At 37.7% G+C, this 22495-nt stretch overlaps 3 protein-coding genes across 4 annotated transcripts in view; all 3 read left to right on the plus strand.

Annotated features, from left to right (window-relative positions):
* Positions 1 to 22495, plus strand: part of LOC134671371 (uncharacterized) — a 305131-nt gene that overhangs the window by 50165 nt on the left and 232471 nt on the right. The window lies entirely within an intron of this gene.
* LOC134671588 (uncharacterized) lies at positions 3775 to 8555 on the plus strand. The gene is made up of 3 exons (XM_063529448.1): positions 3775 to 6320; positions 6687 to 7618; positions 8520 to 8555. Exons 1-3 carry the CDS (start codon positions 4022 to 4024, stop codon positions 8553 to 8555), a joined length of 3267 nt encoding a protein of 1088 aa, XP_063385518.1. The 5' UTR covers positions 3775 to 4021.
* Positions 15535 to 22482, plus strand: LOC134671345 (uncharacterized). 2 transcript variants are annotated; one of them, XM_063529174.1, is made up of 4 exons: positions 15535 to 16016; positions 18323 to 18446; positions 21350 to 21530; positions 22035 to 22479. In XM_063529174.1, the coding sequence occupies exons 1-4, from the start codon at positions 15702 to 15704 to the stop codon at positions 22144 to 22146; spliced, it is 732 nt and encodes a 243-aa protein (XP_063385244.1). In that variant the 5' UTR covers positions 15535 to 15701; the 3' UTR covers positions 22147 to 22479. The 2 variants fall into 2 exon arrangements, with proteins under 2 accessions (XP_063385244.1, XP_063385245.1); XM_063529175.1 differs by having other exon boundaries at positions 15543 to 16040; positions 22035 to 22482.

The raw sequence follows: 22495 nt of genomic DNA on the forward strand, positions 1-22495 counted from the left end.
ATCCTCTCATAGAAAATGGACCAGCCAAAATGTATGAGCAACAATTTTTTTCGCGTAATATTATTAGCAGTAAGTAGTAACTCAGTTGCGCGGGAATGCACCGTTGCCAGGAAGATTTTGAGTTTGGGTTATTTTTTAGCTAACCTGCATATGCCTGTCCCGTACGCCGGACCAACGTGTCTATACTCAACTCGGAATAACCACAAGGCTGTCTACTATCTGCTATCAGAGAATCCTTATGTATTTCGGACACATCGCTCGTAGAGACCCAGATAACTTAGAAAAGCTGATGGTAGTTGATAAGGTCGAAGGGGAAAGACGACGCGGTCGATCGCCTATCCGGTGGTCAGACTTGATAAAAACCATCACCGGCTTGCCAATGCCTGGAGCTATTGAGACCGCCGAAGACAGGAACACTTGGAAAAGCATGGTACATCGCGCAGGAAACTCTTCAAACTCACGGCATTCAGCAATGAAGACGCCGACTATGAAATTATGCCCGTCATATAATATTTGGCGTATGCAAACTAAGAGATGACGGCAACAGGAAATGTTTTTCCTAAGGGACAACAATCATAACTACTCGTACCTACCTTTAGTCCAAGTTTAGGCACAAAAGTCTACTCATGAGAAATCTGGACTGGATTTCAGACTAAGTAGATAATGTGTATTATTGGACTGGAACCCTGAAATATATGAACAAAACATTGCCAGTCTGTTCTTTGTTGAGGACACAGATTTAAATGACATTAGTACTTACTAAGGTCCACTCTATAGAACAGAATAGCACAAAAATAAAAAATTTAGTGCTTGTCAACTTCATTCTGTCTCTTCAAATATAAAAGTAATAACATTGTATGCCGTGCGTAGTGAGTGTAATTAAATAGTATATAGTTTGATGTATATTTAATGATTAAAAGTTACTGAACTAAAACGAATACATTCCTCTAACCCAAATTTACATGAAATTGGTATAATTTTCATTGTATTTTGTGATTACTGTGTTAAAGCCACAAGAACATTTCTATAAGTAGGTATGCATATTAATAATAATTAGCAATTTGCTAACTTAAACCTCCTATAAACTAGTTACAGTGGACACGAGTAACCAAATGGAATTGCTTTAAATAATCTTAAACAAAAAAGCCAACTTTGACAAAACAGTTTCATTGCTATCAAATCATAGTGCATCACTTAGAAAGTATTAAATGCTAGGATTTTCGCCAGAAGAGATTTCGGAGAACTTTAATTATTGACGCTTGATAAGAATGTTTTTTTTTCCATTATGTAAGGATCCCTAAACAAACCTATTCATATCCAGATTTTATCCGCATAATTTAACGAACTAAAACAGCTGAGACACAATCGATATTGCATTGTTGCACATATACAATTCCGTCGTTCGCGGAGCACCCGCGAGGAAGTGACTTTTACGAACGCTTTGCCGTTGTACGCATACTTCTCGTTAACGTATGTCAATTCGGTCCGCCGCGGAAGGTAGTACACACCCTGTAGAATCACAGGATTGTTAATATCTTACTTCTAAAAGGATTTATAAATATACGTCAATTCCTGCATGCGTACCTACATATATGTCTATACGCAGCTACAGCATAGTAGCATTAGTAGTCAATGTTTTCCCAACTATGAGCTGACCGTTAGTTCTTCGTAGGGTAAAAAATAACTAACGGTTCATATGTTAATGATTTATCCCCAAAAAACCAACCTTCATAAATTAGGTCTCGCAAACTAGTTAGCCGCGGCGATTTGCCCATAGAAAGATTTCTAGCAAAAAATCTTTTGTTTTTACTTTTTAAGTCAAAGTTTGTACCTAAGCAAAGTACGCAAACCTCGGAACGCGAATTAAACGTATGAGTGAAGTGTATAGATTAGCTATAGCTAGGTACAATCGGCAGCAGAAGTTGCTAAGCGGGCGAAGTGTTCAAAATTACCTTGACACGCTCTTATTCTCTTAACAATAAAGTCACGTCAAGATAATTTTGAACACCTCGCCCGCTTAGCAACTTCTGCTGCTGACTGTACCTAACATTTTTGTTTCCAAATATTTTTTTGTTCCATTGGCGTTTTTTTATCATTTTGAATATTTCTGGGCGGATTGCCCTTCGGGCATCTGAAGCAACCTAACGAACCGAACCTACCTATCTATTGACTTGACTGTCGACTATCGTGAAAACATCACACTCTGGGGAAAAAAAGCGACTAAGAGCGAGTTGCAACTTGTAATCAAATGAACTGCTTACTGTAAAAAAGCGACAAAGAGCGAGCTGCAACCTGTGATCAAATTAACTACTTACTGTAAAAAACGACTAAGAGCGAGCTGCAACCTGTAATCAAATTAACTACTTACTGTAAAAAACGACTGAGAGCGAGCTGCAACCTGTAATCAAATTAACTACTTACTGTAAAAAACGACTGAGAGCGAGCTGCAACCTGTAATCAAATTAACTACTTACAGTGTAAATTAACGACCGGTTAAAAAGCAGACTAGGGAAAAACGCGAATGGAACGAAACTTATAGGGGAACAAAAATTTTAACTTACCAAGGTAGATTCTAAAGGACAGAATAAAAACAAAATGTAGAATTTGGTACAATTTGTCAACTTCATTCTGTCTCGTTAAATATATAATGAAATTGTTTGTCTTGTGCACACATCCGCATAACGAATAGTTTAATGGCTATTTAATTATTGAAATTATAGAATAATATCTCTATCACAACAACATCCATCCTTAATTTACATTACAAGTTGATAAATTATTTTATTTTCAACAGCAGAATAATCCATAAATATAGATCGTATAGGTATAGGAATCTACAAGAACACAACTAATAAAATAACTTTAGGTTAAGATAGCCATTTGCTAACTTAAAATATTTGTTATATTAGTTTGGATATATCTGTATATTGTATAGAATATAATTGTCTAATGAAAAAAGTTTTCACCAAAAAGCCGGCACGGCATCTCAATTTAAAATGCCAGTAGGTAAAAAAAATGTGAAAATGGCGCCTATTATTAAAAACTTTCCATATTATACTAATTTATTTTCTTTAGTGATAAAAGTAATGTAAAAATTTGTGATGACATCATTTGTGGGCAGCTGAAAGATAGTGGCCTCCATTTTACCCTTCTGAATATCTAATATATTAGGCATATTAGGCAGCGTCAGGTTATGAAGTTTGTACACGCCCTGAAAAAACAAAAAAGAACAATTAACAAAAAAAATAACTTTTCAGAACAGGTAGGTACCTATCGGTGCGATTCACGAAATGAATTAGATTCACTAGATATAAAACTGTAAAGATATGTGACGTTCCACGGCAAAAGGTACCAAGGCCCGGCTGAATATTGGAGCGGCGTTAATGATAGCGTAAGCGCCAGCCGCCATAAGGCACCGTTTGTCACATATCTTTACTATTTCATATCGAGTGAATCTCTTAATTCATTTCCCGAATCGCGCCATACGTAGTTAAACCATCATGATGATATTTCAAGAGTTCTCTCTATTTCTCCAGGATCATAAGATTCTGCCGTGATGGCAGTTGAGTCAACTATGAAGTCCTGTAGTTCTTATTAGAGTTACACTAAGAAAAGTCTGCAGCGATTTTCATAGCCCATGCAGTGCAAGTGTTATTTATAAGTCATAATATTATAGAAGTTTGACGTTTAAAATAACACTTGCACTGCGTGGGCTATCAAAATCTAATGATAGAGATTGTTGTGAAAACTGTGTTGAGTTGGCAACACTACTGTACTCGTTGAAAAAAAGTAAGAAGAGATTATTGTCTACGATTGTTTTATTGATACTGTTTGATACATTGGTGGCGTCCATTTATAAGATGTTGTGATATGCGTTTGTTAACCGTGCAAATTATAATTAACTATTTAACAGAAGATTGGTATTTCAATTTAGAGAAGATCCTTAACAAGTGGCGACCGTTGGAAAAGAGCGCATTATTACAACAAAGGGTGCGCACTACAGGCACTACGGCGTATCAAAATGGCGGAGTATATAAAAGCAGACCGCGAACGAAAACAAATTCGTCGATTGTTCAATAGAACAGCAACTGCGCTGGAACAAAAAATACTAGAACAGGATGTCAGCGCGGTGGAAGTGGACTTCTTATATTTAACGGAAAAATTCAATCGCTTGCGAGTGCTCGACGAAGTCATACAGAATTTGCAGGCGGCGAAGACAGATTTCGATGAAGAGGAGTTCACTAAGGAAGTGGATGAGGCAGAAGAATTTCTGACGAAATACGTGTACTTCAAACATAAGTATCACATTTTGAAGCCGGACGTCAAAGAGACTAATCATACGATGACGATGACGGCCGTCCCAGAAAACAAGAAAAACTTCAAACTTCCAAAAATAGAAATTAAGAAATTCGACGATGACCCCAAAAAATGGATTCAGTTTTGGGGCCAATATAAGAAGATACATGAGGACCGCAGCATCACAGAAGAGGACAAGTTCCAGTACTTACTTCAGAGCTTGAAGGATGACTCGAATGCCCGTGTCTTAGTGGAGAGCTTCCCACCCTCTGCAGGCAATTACCCGAAGGCTCTTGAACAGCTGAAGAACCGGTATGGACGAGAAGAAATGTTAGTGGAGGTGTACATCCGAGAACTGTTAAATATGGTGCTCGCACAAGTTCGTGGTGAACTCGTCTTAGACTTAAGGACCTTACATGATAGAATTAGTACATACCTGCATGCTCTGGAAACGTTGAAAGTAACTAAAGATAGGTATGATGCAATGCTTTTTCCTTTAATTGAATCGGCTATGCCCGAACAAGTTCTGTTAGCATACAGTAGGGCGCAGTCACAAAGTACACAATTAAATCAGGGCTCAGAACGATTGGCACAGTTGTTGAAGTTCCTTGAAAATGAAGTACAAGCAGAGGAGAGGATTAGGCTTGCTAGATCCGATTTCATTTCTAGCAAGTCTCCCAAGACAGTGTCCGGATCAGACATTCAACCGACAGCGACATGCCTTACAACAAAGGTAACAATGGAGAGAGGTAAGGAATGTTGTTATTTTTGTGATAAGGAGAATCATACAGTGAATGAGTGCAGTAAGGGGGTAGATTTGACCTTGGATGAGAAAAAAGAATTAATTAAAAAGAAAGGTGGGTGTTATATATGTCTAAAGCGGGGTCATATGGCAAAACAATGTAGAGCATTTTTAAAATGTATAGCATGTAAAAGAAGGCATTTAGTTGTATTATGTCCAGATTTGCATAGCGAAAAGAATAAAGACATTGAAGTATCGAAAAAACCAAATGAAAATGTCACTTTGTGTCAGGATATAACAACCACTCTGTTACAGACAGTGGTTGCAGTGGTTGAATACGGAGGCAAGAAAAAGAAGGTGAGGATTCTTATTGATGGTGGTTCACAGCGGACATATATCAAGACTAGCCTGGCTGAAGAACTGAATCTAAAGGTAATAGGTCAAGAGCAGATTGGACACACATTGTTTGGGGCAATACAAACAGAACCTGAGGTCTACAACAAATACGAATTTAAGGTGAGTTCATTAGACAATTCCTCTGATATTACCATAAAAGCTCTTGCTAAAAACACTACACTTTGTGGTGTTCTGCCTAAAGTGGATGATAAGAAAGTTATGCAGAAACTCAACAATTTGAATGTACAATTATCAGACATTGAAAATGACATAGTTGACATTGGCATATTGATAGGGTCAGATTACATGGGTGCAGTAATATCAGGCACAATAATATATCTTGAAAACAATTTGTTTGCCATGAAAACAAAGCTGGGATGGACGCTACAAGGTCCTACATTAAGTGCTTATAGCTGTACAGTACTACAAACATGTTTCTCACAAACAAATAATATTACAGACTTGTGGAGCATAGAGCTCTTAGGAATTAAAGACCCACAAGAAAAGAGGGAACAGGAAGAAATATTAAAAAGTTTTAATGATAATATTTCAGAGGCTGAGTCAGGCAGATATGAAGTGAACCTGCTGTGGAAAGAAGACACTCCAGACTTAAAACCGAACTATGACCAAGCATTCAAGAGACTTCAAATAACGTCAAAGAAGCTTGAGAAAACAGGAAATCTACAGGCTTATGATGAGGTTTTCCAAGAATGGGAAAAAGAAGGAATTATCGAAGAGGTCAAAGATGATGATAAAGGAAAAGGCCATTATCTAGCCCACCGACCTGTTATCAAGATGTCGAGCAACACCACTAAAGTGAGACCAGTTTATGATGCATCAATGAAAGATCAGAATGGATGGTCATTGAACGACTGCATGGACAAAGGTATAAATTTAATTGAGTTCATCCCGAAGTTATTAATCTTATTCAGGAAGAGTGCCTTCGGAATCACATCTGATATCAAAAAAGCCTTCTTAAACATATCAATAAAAGAAGAAGACAGAGATTTCTTAAAGTTCCTTTGGTGGAAAAATACAGAACTGTGTAAAGATGTAGTAACATATCGGCATCAACGAGTAGTTTTTGGTCTGACATGTAGCCCTTTTATTTTAGCGGCCATAATTAACTACCATTTAGAGAAATGCCCAGGAAACTACAAAGAGACCGCACAGAAACTAAAAGAGTCATTCTACGTAGATAATTGTGTGACAAGTGTGGAAACCGAAGACCAAATGAACAAATTTATTGCAGAGTCAAAAGAACTAATGAACATGGGAAAATTCGACCTTCGAGGATGGGTAACAGCTCCAAAAAGAATAGATGACACGATTACCGTACCGGTTTTAGGTATAATATGGAACACTGCACAAGATGACTTAGAGTGTAGTGTAAACCTGAAACACGGAATCAAAGACAGAATAACTAAGAGAGAGCTGCTATCTATAACCCAGCAAGTATTTGACCCGCTTGGATTGGTCTCTCCGGTCACCTTGATACCTAAACTTATAACACAGAAAGCATGGCTGAATAATACAGGATGGGATGAACCAATTCCAGAAGAATTAGAAAAAGAGTTCAAAGAGTGGTTAGACACACTGCACTATATTAACCAATGTCGATTTCCCAGACGTCTGACTAGTGCACCAATTGAAGAATGCGAAACTAGTGTCCATGTGATGTGTGATGCTAGTAAAGATGCATATGCAGGATGCATTTTTCTACGTACGCAGCATGGTGATCAAGTCAATGTCCAACTAGTGTTAGCTAAGAGTCGAGTAACACCAACCAAAAGAAAGATGAGTCTACCAAGAGCTGAACTGATGGGTTGTCTAATTGCTTCAAGACTGTTCACAGAAGTTGTTAATTCTGGTCTACTGACTCTATGTAAGAACTATGAAGTTTTTTGTTGGACTGATTCGGCTGTAGCCTGGGCATGGCTGAAAAGACAGAAATCTTGGAAACCTTTTGTCAGTAACCGGGTCACAGAAATCTGCAAGAACACAAAAAAGGAAGATTGGTACCACTTACCTGGAAACGCCAACCCTGCTGATCTGCCATCTCGCGGCTGTGATGCAAGAACGCTGCTCGAAAGTCGCTGGTGGGAAGGCCCACAATGGCTTAGACTAGAAAAAGATAAGTGGCCAAAATCAAACATCAATGACATCCCTATTGACGAGAAAGCTGTATGTGACGAAGAGATAAAGAGAGCAACAATAAATGTCGACACAAACACACTACCTTTTAGTAAAAGATTGATGTATTTTTCAAAGTACAATAAAATAGTCAGACTTGTTGCATGGCTATTAAGAATGAATCCTACATTGAGACACCGATTTTCGTCAAGAAAAGAAGATATAGGAAATGATGAATATAGATATGCTGAACTAGTCTTGACAAGGTTGGTACAAAAAGAAAGTTTTGAAGACAAAGCTAACATACCAAGAAAGTTACGTACAGAAGTAGACGAAAACGGCATAATAAAAGTGAAGACAAGATTAGATTTCAGTAACGAGAGTAAAGACTTCATTTGTCCAGTACTATTATCTGGAAAGAATGAAATAGTACAAAGATTAGTTTTATACAGACACCTGAAGCTGAACCATGCAGGTACTTTAACAATGATGACAGATCTAAGAAATACCTATTGGATATTAAATATAAGACGTCTGTCTAAGAAAATTGTAGCACAGTGCATTATATGTAAAAGATACAAATGTAAAAGTTATAGAGTACCTGAAGCCCCACTACCTACGGATCGAACAGAAGCTACAGCAGCTTTTCAAGTAACCGGAATCGATCTAGCAGGACCTCTGTATCTCATACACAATCAAAAATGCTGGATTGTACTATTTACATGTGCCACATACCGAGCAATACACCTTGAATTGGTAGAATCACTGTCGACGGCTAGTTTCATCATGGCACTAAGGAGATTTCTAGCAAGGAGAGGAAGAGTAAGTGTGATTTGGACAGATAATGGCACCAATTTTCAAGGAACAGCAAATTTACTACAGAACATAGACTGGGCTAAAGTAGAAAGTAGTACTGCCTCACAAAGCATTCAGTGGAAATTTATACCACCAGGTTCTCCGTGGTGGGGAGGATGGTGGGAACGCATAATTCGGGTAGTAAAAGAAATGCTGCGAAGAATCTTGGGTAAAGCATCAGTAAATTGGATAGAATTATCTACAATAATATGTGACTGTGAAGCTACCATCAACAGCCGGCCGATAACATACATAGAGACAGAAGATGACTCATTGAGACCGCTAACTCCTCAAATGTTTCTTCAAGGCTTAAGTAACAATGAAACTCCTGACCTCGATAAGATTGATGCCGAGAATCTCGGTCAAAGGTACCAGTACTTACAGAAGCTAAGACAGGATTTCAGACAACGTTTTAAGACAGAGTATTTGTCGCTACTGTCAAGTAAGAATTACAGGAATGACGTCAAGGAGCCTCAAGTAGGGGATGTCGTGCTGATCGAGACGGACATGACCAGACTTCATTGGCCGATTGGAGTAATAGAGAAAGTCTATGTTGGGAATGACGGATTCACGCGGGTTGCTAAGGTAAGGACAGGTACAGGAGCTAAGGTAAGAGCTTGTCAAAAACTCTACCCCCTCGAGCTATCAGCTGACTCCCTAAAAGAGGTAGAGACGGGTAAGTTAGATCTTATTACTGAACCAGGTGTTAGTAGGGACGCAACAGAACCCAGTTCTGATGACAGCCCTAATCCTATTCCTGTCGAAACGCGAAGAGGCCGCGTTATAAAAATACCTCAAAGGTATTTGAATTAATTTCACTTAAAATTGTTTATTGTTTGCCATTTAATATTAAGTGTTATGTGCCAATCGTTGCGAGCCAAGGTTAGTGCTCTATTGTCTGTTGAGATAATTATATGTCGATTATTATGTTGTTTTTAAGTTTCCCATTTTTCTTGCCTGTGGGAGGATGTTGTGAAAACTGTGTTGAGTTGGCAACACTACTGTACTCGTTGAAAAAAAGTAAGAAGAGATTATTGTCTACGATTGTTTTATTGATACTGTTTGATACATTGGTGGCGTCCATTTATAAGATGTTGTGATATGCGTTTGTTAACCGTGCAAATTATAATTAACTATTTAACAGAAGATTGGTATTTCAATTTAGAGAAGATCCTTAACAGAGATATTGACTTTTCTTGTTCTAACTCTAGTACAGTTATTATTGTATATTTATTTATTATATATTTCAGGGATGTGAGTGTTTATATATTTTCCGAGCAAAGCTCGGTCTTTCAGATATTATACCTAAATATAACATTCTTACCGATGGGATAGGGCAAGTAATTCCACGAATAGATAAAATTAAGTTCACGGCTTTTCCCAAGTAGGGATCACGTTCAATCATGTCACAGAGCTTCAGATGAATCTCGAAGAAATTGCGCTTGTACTGGTTAAGCTGTACGCTCTCGAAAAACACTATATGGATCTGTGGAATATTAAAGCTGTTAGCATCTTGATTTAGAGCATACTAATTTTGGCATTTTTTTTGGCAATTTGGGCATACTGTTTGTTGTCCCTAAGGAAGCTTTGAGGAACGTTTGCACGAAACAATAATATATAACAGTTTTGAATGATTCACGGTTAGCACTCACGCTGCACCCCACGGTGTGAGGTGCGAGTTTTAGAAAATCTTTAAATGCAGTTTTGTTTAATAAAGGAATGTCTCCTTTAAGTAATATGAGCCAACTTAAGGATTTAAGGTAGTTTCCCTCCGGGGCCCGACTTATTTGTCACATTGTATAGTCGCTTACTACGAGCTTGACACTGATATATTCGATAACGATAACGATATTCGATTCGTGTGCGTAACTTACTTCTTATGCATCTCGTTAGTACTGGCATACTCGTATTAGTTTTAGTTAGTTAGACGACAGTTTTCTCGAATAACCCAAACCCCAAATGACAAAATAAGACAAAAGACAAACGATTAGCAGCTAATCGGCTTGTAGCGCATTCATTCATACCCCGGCCGGCGAGAGCAAAAATGCGTCTGCTCTTAGTGCTTAATTAAATATCGACTATTCTATCGACATATGGATGTCGATAGAATAGTCGACTTTTAATTAAGCACAATTTTTTTTTAAACTGAGCCATTAGTATTTGTTATTTACTTCAACTTTCAAAGTTAAGCAACGTCGGGCGGGGTCAGTACTTGGATGGGTGACCGTTTTTGTTTGCTTTTTTTTGTTTTTTTTTGCATTGTGGTACGGAACCCTTCGTGCGCGAGTCCGACTCGCACTTGCCCGGTTTTTTTCGAGAACACAAAATTAAATGACACTAGTACTAGTACTTACCAAGGTCCACTCAATAGAATAGAAAAGAAACAAAATAAAGAATTTAGCCCATGCCAACTTCATTCTGTCTCGTCAGATATAAAAGTACCTAATACCCATAATAATATTATATGTCGTGCGTATTGTACATTTTAATGTATATTTAATGATTAAAAGTTACTGAACTAAAACAAACACATTAATCTAACCCTAACTTACATAAAATTTATATCATTTTCGTTGTATGTATTTTGGGATTATTGTGTTGATGCTACTAAAACATTTCAGTGAGTACTGAGTACCTATGTTAATTAATTATGATTAGGGGTCATCCATTAATTACATCACACGTTTAGGGGGAGGGAGGGGGTCAAGAAAATGTGACATATTGTGACATGGGGGAGGGGGGAGACACAAACTTTGTGACGTCACTTTAACTTCAACACTAACCGAAAATTTATTTAAATTATTTTATTCGCTGTACATTTAAATAACAAGTTTTTAAAACGATAATCGTTTTTATTCATTTAATTTTCTTTCCTGAGCAGTTTTGGGTTATAAAATTACTAATATTTATATCTTCAAAAATATTTTGATAAAATATTAATAATACTTCTAGGTACTTACTTAATTCGATTTGGCGATTTCGTAGAAAAATGTGACGTCACACTAGGGGGGAGGGGTTTGCCAAATGTGACCAAGTGTGACAAGGAGGGGGGAGGGGTCAAAAAACCTTGAAATTCGTGTGACGTAATTAATGGATGACCCCTTAGCAATTTGCTAACTTAAACTCTCTATAAACTAGTCTCTATAGACAACGATGTCATGAAGACAAAATGTCATTACCGTAAAGTCAGGGGTGCGAAACTCCTGACTTCGGTCAAACTCGGCTCCGCTCGGCTTAGCATTACTCCGAGCAATTATTAGGGTTTTCACCACTTGACTTCCTTTTGCGTGCACGACCACAGATAAGATAATCACTTGAATTTTGACAACCCTAAATAGCCGAAAGGGATAGTGCCATATATTAGAAAGGGATAGTATGATTCGACCCTGAACCGCTGTCAAACTTCGTTTTTGTAGGAAGTTTCCTTTTTGTACGGCAGTACTATTTTTTATTCTGTGGTAAAGTCTATAAAGTGGGCGGTTTCCGAACGCAAAAAAATAGGAGGTGTCAAAACAAATTTCTTTGACATTTTAGTTGTCAAGTTCAAATCGATACTAAATGGCCGTTTTTGTAAGTTTTTGTACGTTCCTCCCGATATAAATGTGTGTTATGTCGATAAAAATACAGAGAGTGCTTTGTGTTCTATTTTTGTGTTTGAATATTAGATAATGTATGTGTAGTAAATCATAAATTATCACAGTTTTTGGTTTTTAGTTAAATATTTGCTCTTAACGTTTGTGGTTCATATGTAACCTCTGCTCGTTTGGGGCACGTAAAAGTGGTATATATGTGACCACTGCCCTGCAGGGAGTTTACATGACATTTAAAGGTAAGATTATTACTATTAATGTACCTTTCTAGTACAATATTCACTATTTTAAACAGGTTTTTATTTTCAGTAACTATTACTTTTAGACCATATTTTGCTGTTTACTAATGTAAACACGGATAAATGGCAGTATTTTCTTATTTACGTTGTGATTTTATTATTTCATCCATTAATATATAATGAAGCGACTAACCCTTAAATTCCTTAAAACTACTCTGTATGGCTAGCAGTGCAGTGGCTGTATATGTACCACATGTCACCGTCCGTAACGGGCATACAAAAACCACAGGGTTTTTTATTGAAATAATGAAATAAAAATCACTAACAAAAAGTAAAAAATGCGTCAGGCCTGTTTAAGGGTTAAATACTAATAATAATAAAACAACAACTGACAAAATAATAATTTCATTGCCATCACATAGTGCATCACGCAAGAAGAGATTTCGGAGAACATACATTTTTGACATCTGCCGGCATAGTTAAGGTGACAGTCGCTATCGCTTCGACAACGAAACGCTTTGTATCTCCATATTTATTAGTGTGACAGTGACAGTTGCGTTTCGATCGCTACGGAGCGTAAGCGATTTTCATTGGCTACGTGGCCTGTTATAGTTCGTTTTTTTTAGCATTAGAAAATGGACTACGCGATCTTGACGAGTCATTTAAATGAAAAAGTTTTTTTTTTTTAAATCAGTAACTATTACTTCTGAAAGAAAAAGGATGTAAATATGTAATCGTATATGATTCATAATTGTTGCCGTGACTTATTTTTCAAAACTGTTTTTCAACAAAAGACACGTCAAGATTGTTTACCTTTTTTCTAATGGTAAAGAAACAAACTATAAGAATGGTATTTTGCCATTATGTAAGGATCCCTGAATAAACCCATCCATTATGCACATTTTATCCGCATAATTTAACGAACTATTGCATCTGAGACACAATCGATATTGCACTGTTGCACATGCATTCCGTTGTTCGCGGAGCACCCGCGGGGAAAATTGACTTTTACTTGCAGAACGCATCGTGGAACCACTTTCTTTTATGACGCACTAAGTATCCTTCTAAAGTCCGAGAATCGTTAGCTTCGTTTTTAAAATTGGAACCTTGACTTTATTAAAGCGTAGCGAAAGTCTACGTTTTGACTCGGGCATTTTGCTTTTGTGACCTGGGGGCCGATTTCGTGGATTTCGTTCAATATTATCTCCACTACAGTAGCCAATTAGCGGTATCTCAAATAAAAATTTAATGCAAACATATACCTTACATTCTTTATCTGAAAATTCAATTTTCAACGTCATTTGTTTTTGAGATGCCGCTATTCGGCTTAGGAGGTCTAGTAACTAGACATTTAAAATCACCTAATAAAATTGAAAACGAGTGGTCAATACCACTAGATTCTCAATTTCTATCGCTCGTATTTCAAAAATTAGCATTTCGCTGTTTTCCACCGGTTTTTGAGTGACGAAATAGAGCGATCGAAATTCAAAAATCCCCCTCCAGATTTGACTGATCGCTAGTGTCAGGTACTACAAAATAGATCAAACGGTCTATACGCTTCAGTCTTCATAACAGAAAAAGTAAGGACAAATCGCCTGGCGTGGTACGGGCATGTGATGCGGAGGAATGAAAGACATGTGACGAGAAAGGTATTACGAATGAATGTGGAGGGAAGTACGAGGAAAGGAAAACCGAGGAAAACCGAGGAAAAGGTGGATGGATTGTGTGAGAGATGATATGAAACGAACGCAAGTGAATGATGAAATGACGGGCGACAAAGAGGTGTGGAAGAGAAAGACATGCTGCGGCGCGCCGACCCCAAGTGAATGGGACAAGGGCAAGAGAATGATGATGACGCTTCAGTCTTTTCAACTGTGCAACGCAATTTGAATGCGGTTTTCGTCAGTAGATAAAGTGATTTAAGTTTAATTTAAATTTAAGTTTAAATGTACTAAGGTATTGTATAAATTGGCTGAAACATGACGATGATTAGTATTTAGGTAGTATCTATACATTATGTACACCCGTCGAAAGCCAGGGTCCGGTCGTCGTTAATACCTAATAAATTAATAATTAACACAGAATCATATTTAAGGGTCAAAATAGAGTAGCACCGCAGGTTAAGTAGGTTAAATAACTAAATAAAATAATTAGATCAGTCCTAAAATGGTGTCGCCACGGTGTTGGGCCGTTATGTCAGAGTTACCGAAATGCAGCGTGGCCCACATTCCCGTGCATTGCGGAAACAATCGACGCGCGAGGTAAACAAAGATGTTCCGCCACGTTTGGCGTCGACACCCTGCGAACATTGCGACCGTCGCCTTTCTACTCTTATTCACGATATTTTTTTTTTTTTTATTTATTTATTTCAGAAACAAACAGTCTTTTACAAACAGAGAAAATACATACGTTTTTTAAGTTTAGACCTATAGTTTCATTTATATATAATAATTATTACTTTAGTTTATAGTGAGCAGCAAAAGTACATGATCACTTTATGAACGAATTGTATTCATCCCTTGAACACGGGCCAATGTTTACTCGAAAATTCTGCTTATGTCATGTCATGAATACACTACACACTATTTATACTTTGAAAGGCTACTTACAGTGAAACAGCATAATAAATAACTTAAATTTTCTATAATCTAAGCTAAATAAACAATGGTAATTTCCGTGTTTTACTTTATTTCATTTTTCTACTATTAAATGGATTAAAGGAACTTTTTACTTACATCAAGCAAGTTTTAGCCACCAAAGTATATTATATACACCGTGTTTTTTTTTTATTTCCGTTAATTTCAAGGGTGCATTCCTGAGCTTAAATCAAGTAACTTTCTCAAAGACACCGATGTTCTAATCAAGTTCATTTCGGAGATAATCAATTATTTATTTTTTTCCTATAAGGCCTCTACAAGCTTTTTTTACAAAAAAAAATTAAAAACTTTTTTTTTAAATTAACTATGCCATTTAGTTCTCTTAAACGTACTTAACCATACCCCGAAGTTAACGGAATTCAAAAAAAAAACACGGTGTATATAGTATGTATTTTTAGTAAAATATTTATTCACATTTTATTTTATTTTATAACTTACAATAGTAAACTAAAAAGTGTTTCTAACTTTTTATACTAAGCTGTCCCCAGACACTAGTTACTGGTGACCAATATTTTAAATCGTTTGTATTATTTCCATATATTTATCATTACATCTTAAGCCACTATATAAAATAATATTTTGAAATATGTACTTTATTGCAAAACGTCACCATTCCACGCAGAAATAACCACGCGGCCACTACAAAGCAACAACAATAGCACCATTAGCAGATGTCATCGTGCGTGCGACAAACAAAAGCGAAGGAAGAGATAAAACAGGCAGGCATGTCCGAGCCGTCTCAATCATATCAGCACTACCTGTTCCTCCAGTCGCGGACCCACCCTCGCCCAACATGGTCGCCATATACGCACTCTTGTTCATTCCTGTGATCCTGGTAGCTTCGGAACATTCTGGAGCGTACTCCTCGCCTCAGTACGCGAAGAAAATGTACCCGAAGTTTGACACCAACGCGCTTTTACCTAACGAGAAGCCTCCGATACCGTTCAAAAGGCAGATCGATAGATATGATAGTGATGGCAACGATACGGCGCAGTACGGGAGATCGTCGTTCTTAAATTCGGCGGGTAGCTTCCTGAGCGGTGCTGGTGGACAAGCGCTGACGAATCTGGCGAAGGAGTTTGTTGGGCGTTCAACTGGTAGCAGCCAGGTTGGTTTTGACTGCGTCTCGCAGGTTCGTATCGCACCTTTTTCCATTTTGCACGCATACTTTAACTCGTTCCCTGTCCCCGAATCATAGTGCAAAGTTACGCCTTTAGGCCACTTCAATATGGTATCGTCTTGGGTCGTCCCATTCGTTTTTCGTCAAGTTCTTAAATTAGTCCTATTCTGCTTTCGTCACTCATTCTACATTAGTCACAATCGTCGGTAGCTTTCAATGTAGAATGAGTGACGAAAGCAGAATAGGACTAATTTAAGAACTTGACGAAAGACGAATGGGACGACCCAAGACGATACCTTCAATATTTAGGGTCGGCTACACCAAACCATCGTCAAACTCATCCTTCATCGCAGTTAAACGTGTTTGACAGTTCTCCAATCTTTAGTATTCAAAGATGAATCCTTTCGGATCTGTTGTAAATCCATGGTAACTTGGTAAGTAATTATAACTTTTTTTATACTAACCACAAGTAGGGAACATGTTAAAATTCCTTTTCTACAGCGAAACATAATATGTATAGTTATATCAGATGGGCCTACCGCCAACCACGTTCGACGTGTTGCCTCTCTGTGGCACTCGTAAATTCGTACTTCGTACGTAAGTTTGACACGGAGGCAACAAGCAGGCCCTCAGCAGTATACATCTAGCGTAATTAATATCATTAAAGAGTCTAACGCGATTAAATCTCATTATTTTACCTTTTTTCCGACGCTCGCGTTCGACCCGTTAATGACATTATTCCTGCTAGACGGTCTGCTAGACCTAGATCATGCTTTTAAAACCGCACACTGTGTGCGTGGAGGTTTAAATATAAAGCAAATAGGTATGTATAGTCTGACAAGAAGAGTATAAATTAAAAAGTGTCAATACGGTAGTCTCGTCCCTTTCAAATCAATATATCTATACAGGACGTTTGGTACATCGTTTGCCAAATTAAAACGGCAGATAGGTTGCGTCATTTGCTATCTTCTCAGGCCTAGAAATTTTTAATTTGGCGCACTTTTTCTTTCACTTCTATGCCAGTTTTTCGTAAATTTCAAATTTTTACTTGCGTACTAGTAAAAAAAACCATGACCAATTTTGTTTTTCTAGGCATGAGAAGATAGCAAATGACTCAACCTATCTGCCGTTTTAATTTGGCAAACGATGTACCAAACACCCTGTATAAGAAAACGGGACGACACTACAGAATTGCCACTTTTTAATTTCTATTCTTTTTTTGTCAGACAGTACTGTTACTGAGTCATCTTTCTCAGACAGATAACGTAAAATTTAAAAGGTTTCCTACATACTTACAATAACTGTGATTCATACAGCCCCTCACTCAGAAATCACTTAAAGCATCCCTTAAAGATAACTGTTACGGAACAAGCCATTGTTTCCTAATAAACCTTGTATGTATTATCTTTAGCAGTAAATATAGGTACTTTAAAGTGACATTTGACTTTTTTATATTAACTAGTCACTAGTTATTGCGATCAAAATGTGGTCATATCATATCATATTATATACAACAACTGTCAAAGGCAATGTCAAATTTCTAACTCTTTAATAAATTGAGTACAAGGGGTTTCGTAATTTTAAACATAGACAAAAAAGTCTTGTACAGTCAAGGAATTTAAATTCCGACCCATTTCGTACTTTGTCACAGTGACAATCAATATGAAACCTGCTAGAGACCTCATACGGTTGTCACTGTGACAAAGTACGAAATGGGTCGGAATTTAAATTCCTTGACTGTACCATGAATAAACATATTCCTCACAAAATAATAATCGTTAGTAAATATGCGTATAGGTAATATAATTATAGCTTATTTTCGCTTTTTGTCTCGCTCGTGGTGTGCATATTCTATCCCTATCTCTGCAGCTGACTGTACTCACAATTTTGTTATAGAAATTGTATTTCAATGTGAAGCAACTCTCTTTATCGCACAAATTATTCACCAAAGAATTTTTTTCCGGTTGGCTAATGGGACTAACAAAAGGGCTTGAGTTTTGTTTAGTGTACATAGTAAGAAAGACACGTATTTCATTTTGTGGCACTAGCTATAATCTCTGCACTTTATGGCTCCTCTACACGATGGCCCAGCGCCGGCCACTCCAAGGGACGCAGCCATGCGGTAGAATGAGATAGCAATATCACTTGCTCCCTCTAACGCATAAATGCCTCCCTTGGAGTGGCCGGCGCTGGCCCATCGTATAGAGGTGCCATTAAAGACAAGTTTCTTTTTAGCACAACTTTCACATAATTGCTGGGAGTTAAGTAATTATTGACATGCCTCTCTCTCTCAGGTCCTAAGCTTGAATCTGACAAATTTGGTGATCCTGATCGTCCTGAAGGCGTTAATCCTAGCTGCCGGGTTCTTCGGGGCTGGAGCTTGGAAGGGCGGTCATCACTACGCCAGGAGTCTTGATGGTAAGTGTTTCAAATCATGTTTCGTAATGCTATACAGCCATATTCGAACAATGAGATACGTCAAATACTAGATATTGAAAAGATATGGAATAGATATGTCCGTGTCAAACAAGTGTCAAAAATGACGTTTTTATTTGAAGAAATGTCAATTTTGACACTTGTTTGACACTGACATATCTAATCCATATCGTTTCAATATGTAGTATTTGACGTATCTCATTGTTCGAATACGGCTGATAGTATGTGCCTTTAGGTATTTAAATAAAAGTATACAAACAATTGTACATATTCGGGTAGTTATACTAAACCGCCTGGATCAGTCACTCAGCGTCCTGACTTTAACCTACATTATTTGATCGTATAATGTTTTCTTCTACCCTCAACTGGCTTAAGGAGCCATTTGAGGGTAGGTTTTGTTTACTTTTATTTAAATACCTAAAGATACAGAGTAAAGGATGGATAATGTTGCGATATTTCTCGAATTATAGGTACCTACTTCGTGCAAATATTATTGCTTTTGGAACTAAAAGCGTCATTAATTGTACTCGTATCAAACCAACTTTACCACTTTTATATAACTAATTATTCCAACACCAGGACTACTTCTCACTACTTCTTACCTATCTGAGTAACAATAACAAAATAAAATATCTATGCACTTACGACGCGACTCGGGAAATGATTTAGAGATTCACTAGATATGAAATAGTAAAGATATGTGACGTTCCATGGCAAAAGGTACGCGCTTACGCTATTACTAACGCCGCTCCAATATTCAGCCAGGGCAATCGTAACTTTTGCCGTGGAACGTCACATATCGTTACTCTGTGACACAGACAAAACATCCTCCAGACTGAGCATAGTCGCGCTACCCCCTCTGCCACGCATACGGTAATTTTACTCCATGTTCGAGTCGAAAGTGTCTTTGAGTGACGTCCGTGTCTTTGAACGGACCAATCACGGCACGGGACTTCGCTCACCTCGTCCCGCGCACCCCCGCATTTTTGGCACCATCGGTTGCATGAAATAATTGCTCTAAACTCGGTCTAGAGGACTCCTAGTCTAGGTATCGTCTTGGGTCGTCCCATTCGTTTTTCGTCAAGTTCTTAAACTAATCCTATTCTGCTTTCGTCACTCATTCCACATTGAAAGCCACCGACGATTGTGACGAATTTAAGAACTTGACGAAAAACGAATGGAACGACCCAAGACGATACCCTAGTCTATGCCCGGTGATATCAAAAGGTGTTTACTCAAACATGCTTAACAATATTTTTGACAACGTGAGTGCGGGTTAATAATAAACCACAAAGTAATAAAAACCACTTCCGGCAATTCGATTTAAATCCATTTACTTAAATCCGCCGCACTCTTCCGTCGAATGGCCATCACAATGACCGTTTGACCATCAATCGATTAATCTCTAATGACCATCTGCCTCCACCAGACCGTTACTGACACGCGTTGCCCACCTACGAATAGCGGGGCGATTCGGGAAATGAATTAAAGATTTACTAGATATGAAATAGTAAAGATATGTGACGTTCCACGGAAAAAGGTACCTTTGGCGACCGCAAGAATATTGGAGCGGCGTTAATAATAGCGTCAGCGACAACCGCCATAAGGTACCTTTTGCCGTGGAAGTCACATATCTTTACTATATTATCTTATCTAGTGAATCTCTAATTCATTCCCGGAATCACGCCGTAGGTATGTTATTGTTAAAAGATAATAAATGTTAGTAAATGTTCATTTCATCTTAAATATTGTAAATAACATTGAAAAAGTAATCTACATTTCAATTCATATTAACGCCTAGAGTTAGACCAAGATAACGCTGCAGCGATTTTGACAGCACAGACTGCAAGTGTTATTTATACGTTAGCTTCATAGACCATAGTATCTTGGTCTAACTAAGTCTATGTTAACGCCTCGCTAAATACTTCTTTCTATTTATATGAACGAAGTGATTTTCAGAGTGGATGAGTCCACCCTCTGATGCGGTGGCCATGTCCCGGAGTTAATCCCATTGTAGAGATTATCCGACACGTCTGGAGGCTGACCGGCTCGTACCGAGTGTTATTTAATGTTCATTGTTCCGTAGAATTGGTTCACCATCGTTTGGTAGTAATTCACCAATAAATATTCTGTTTTTATTTTGCTCTGAAATCAAAATCGACAATTATTTTCGCGCTTTGTCATGATTCATGCCCCCGTATTCGAACAATGAGATACGTCAAATACTAGATATTGGAACGATATGGATTAGGATATGTCAGTGTCAAACAAGTGTCAAAAGTGACGTATTTGTTTGAAGAAACGTCAATTTTGACACTTGATTGACACTAACATATCTAATCGATATCTTTTCTAGATCTATTAACTGACGTATCTTAAAGTTGGAATCGTGCCGATGATCAGACATAGGAATCCGCGGGGCAAATGGTGAATTATAACTTTACGTTTGGCACTTATAGTACCTACTATAACTACGAGTATGGCACTAAGATTTGAAGCATCAAAATTAATTATAAAGTTACATACAATCTAGAGAAATCAAAACAAACCAGAGAAATGTGAAATCAGTAAGTGCTTAATCCTTGGAGCGCCCTACTGTCACACGTGTGATAGTAGTTATTAGTTATTTAATATTATAGGAATTCCTGCGGTAATACTGAGGAGCTCCACGGGTTAATAGTAGCGGCAAAACTAAATTAAGATCTAGCCTGATCCTGAATTGAATACCTTTAAACCAATAAACTAACCTAAACATTACCTTACTCTTCAGGAGTCTAATTTAAATTAAGAAAGATATAAAAGATTACTCAAATTTTAACCCAATACAAATTCGTGACATAATTTCTGACTGAACTCACCTTTAATTCACAATGTAAACTTCCCAGACAACACAAACGCGTCATACATCACGGAGGACGAAATCATGCTGTACCTGAGCTACCTAGCAGGGCAACAGAGCCGAGACTATGGCTGCCTGTACCGCCTCTCCTGCAAGAAGCCGCAGCAGGCTGCACTTTATTCATCGGGGGCGGAGATTCTGCTGCAGGGAGCGAGGTTGTTGCAAGGGTAAGCACATGAAACCGGTACCCAGTTGCTTACGCTAGGTAAATTGCACTGACTTGGCAGTGGCTACGATAACAGTACCAAGTGCTATGAAAATTTAGCGAAGCGTAGCTTTAGCAGAGCCCACCCCGATTTCTTAAACATGACCCCTTGGGCGGTAAGCACCTTCTGCTGGCGGTTTAACGGCCCCGCAAATTTATGCTAATTAGCTCTCCGATGAATCCACACTTCCACTACAACTTCTATTACTTACCGAAACCATAACCTCTTTGTCTCCCGGAAGGTTAAAATTGTATCGTTTAACTTCTGAAACTCTGATAAATTCATCTGCCAGACTATGCGATTTTGGTATTAAGAAAAGGTAATACGGTAGATATTTGTTGAAAGGGTCGAATGGATTTATCCGAGAGTGAAGTTAAGCAACACAATTATTATTATCACTCATATAAATCAGAAATTACCCACTTTCAATGGACAAATTTGGAGCTTTGACTATTTTTTTAACAGGAACAGCATCGAATTGGAGCCATACGAAGAGGTGTCAAAAGGTGTCAAGCAAGCATCTGCCTGGGGCGAGGAAGGCATGAACTGTGACACTCGTTACCAGTGTGAAGAATAACTTATAAAACGATAGACTTATTCAAATGGATACATATCTTCTTCCAGAAGATTCCTCCTGCGAGCTACTACTTGAGTTTAGTTTCAGTTACCTTCATGTGAATTAGTGTAATACTTGTATATCTATACAACTTGTACTTGTATACTTATATATCCTAAGCTCATCAGTGGGCGATAAAGGACTGATATGATGATGATGAGTGTAGTACTTATTGTTAAAATCCTACGAGTAATTATAATATTTGTGTAGGCAGTACAAACTATTTTCTCAGTTAATATTCCAGTACCTAACTGTTTAGTCATGTAAATAAGAAGTATTATGGATCAAGGTATGATAAAATTAATTTTAG

The sequence above is a fragment of the Cydia fagiglandana genome, chromosome 15 (genome assembly GCF_963556715.1).
Source record: "Cydia fagiglandana chromosome 15, ilCydFagi1.1, whole genome shotgun sequence".
Taxonomy (NCBI): Eukaryota; Metazoa; Arthropoda; class Insecta; order Lepidoptera; family Tortricidae; genus Cydia; species Cydia fagiglandana.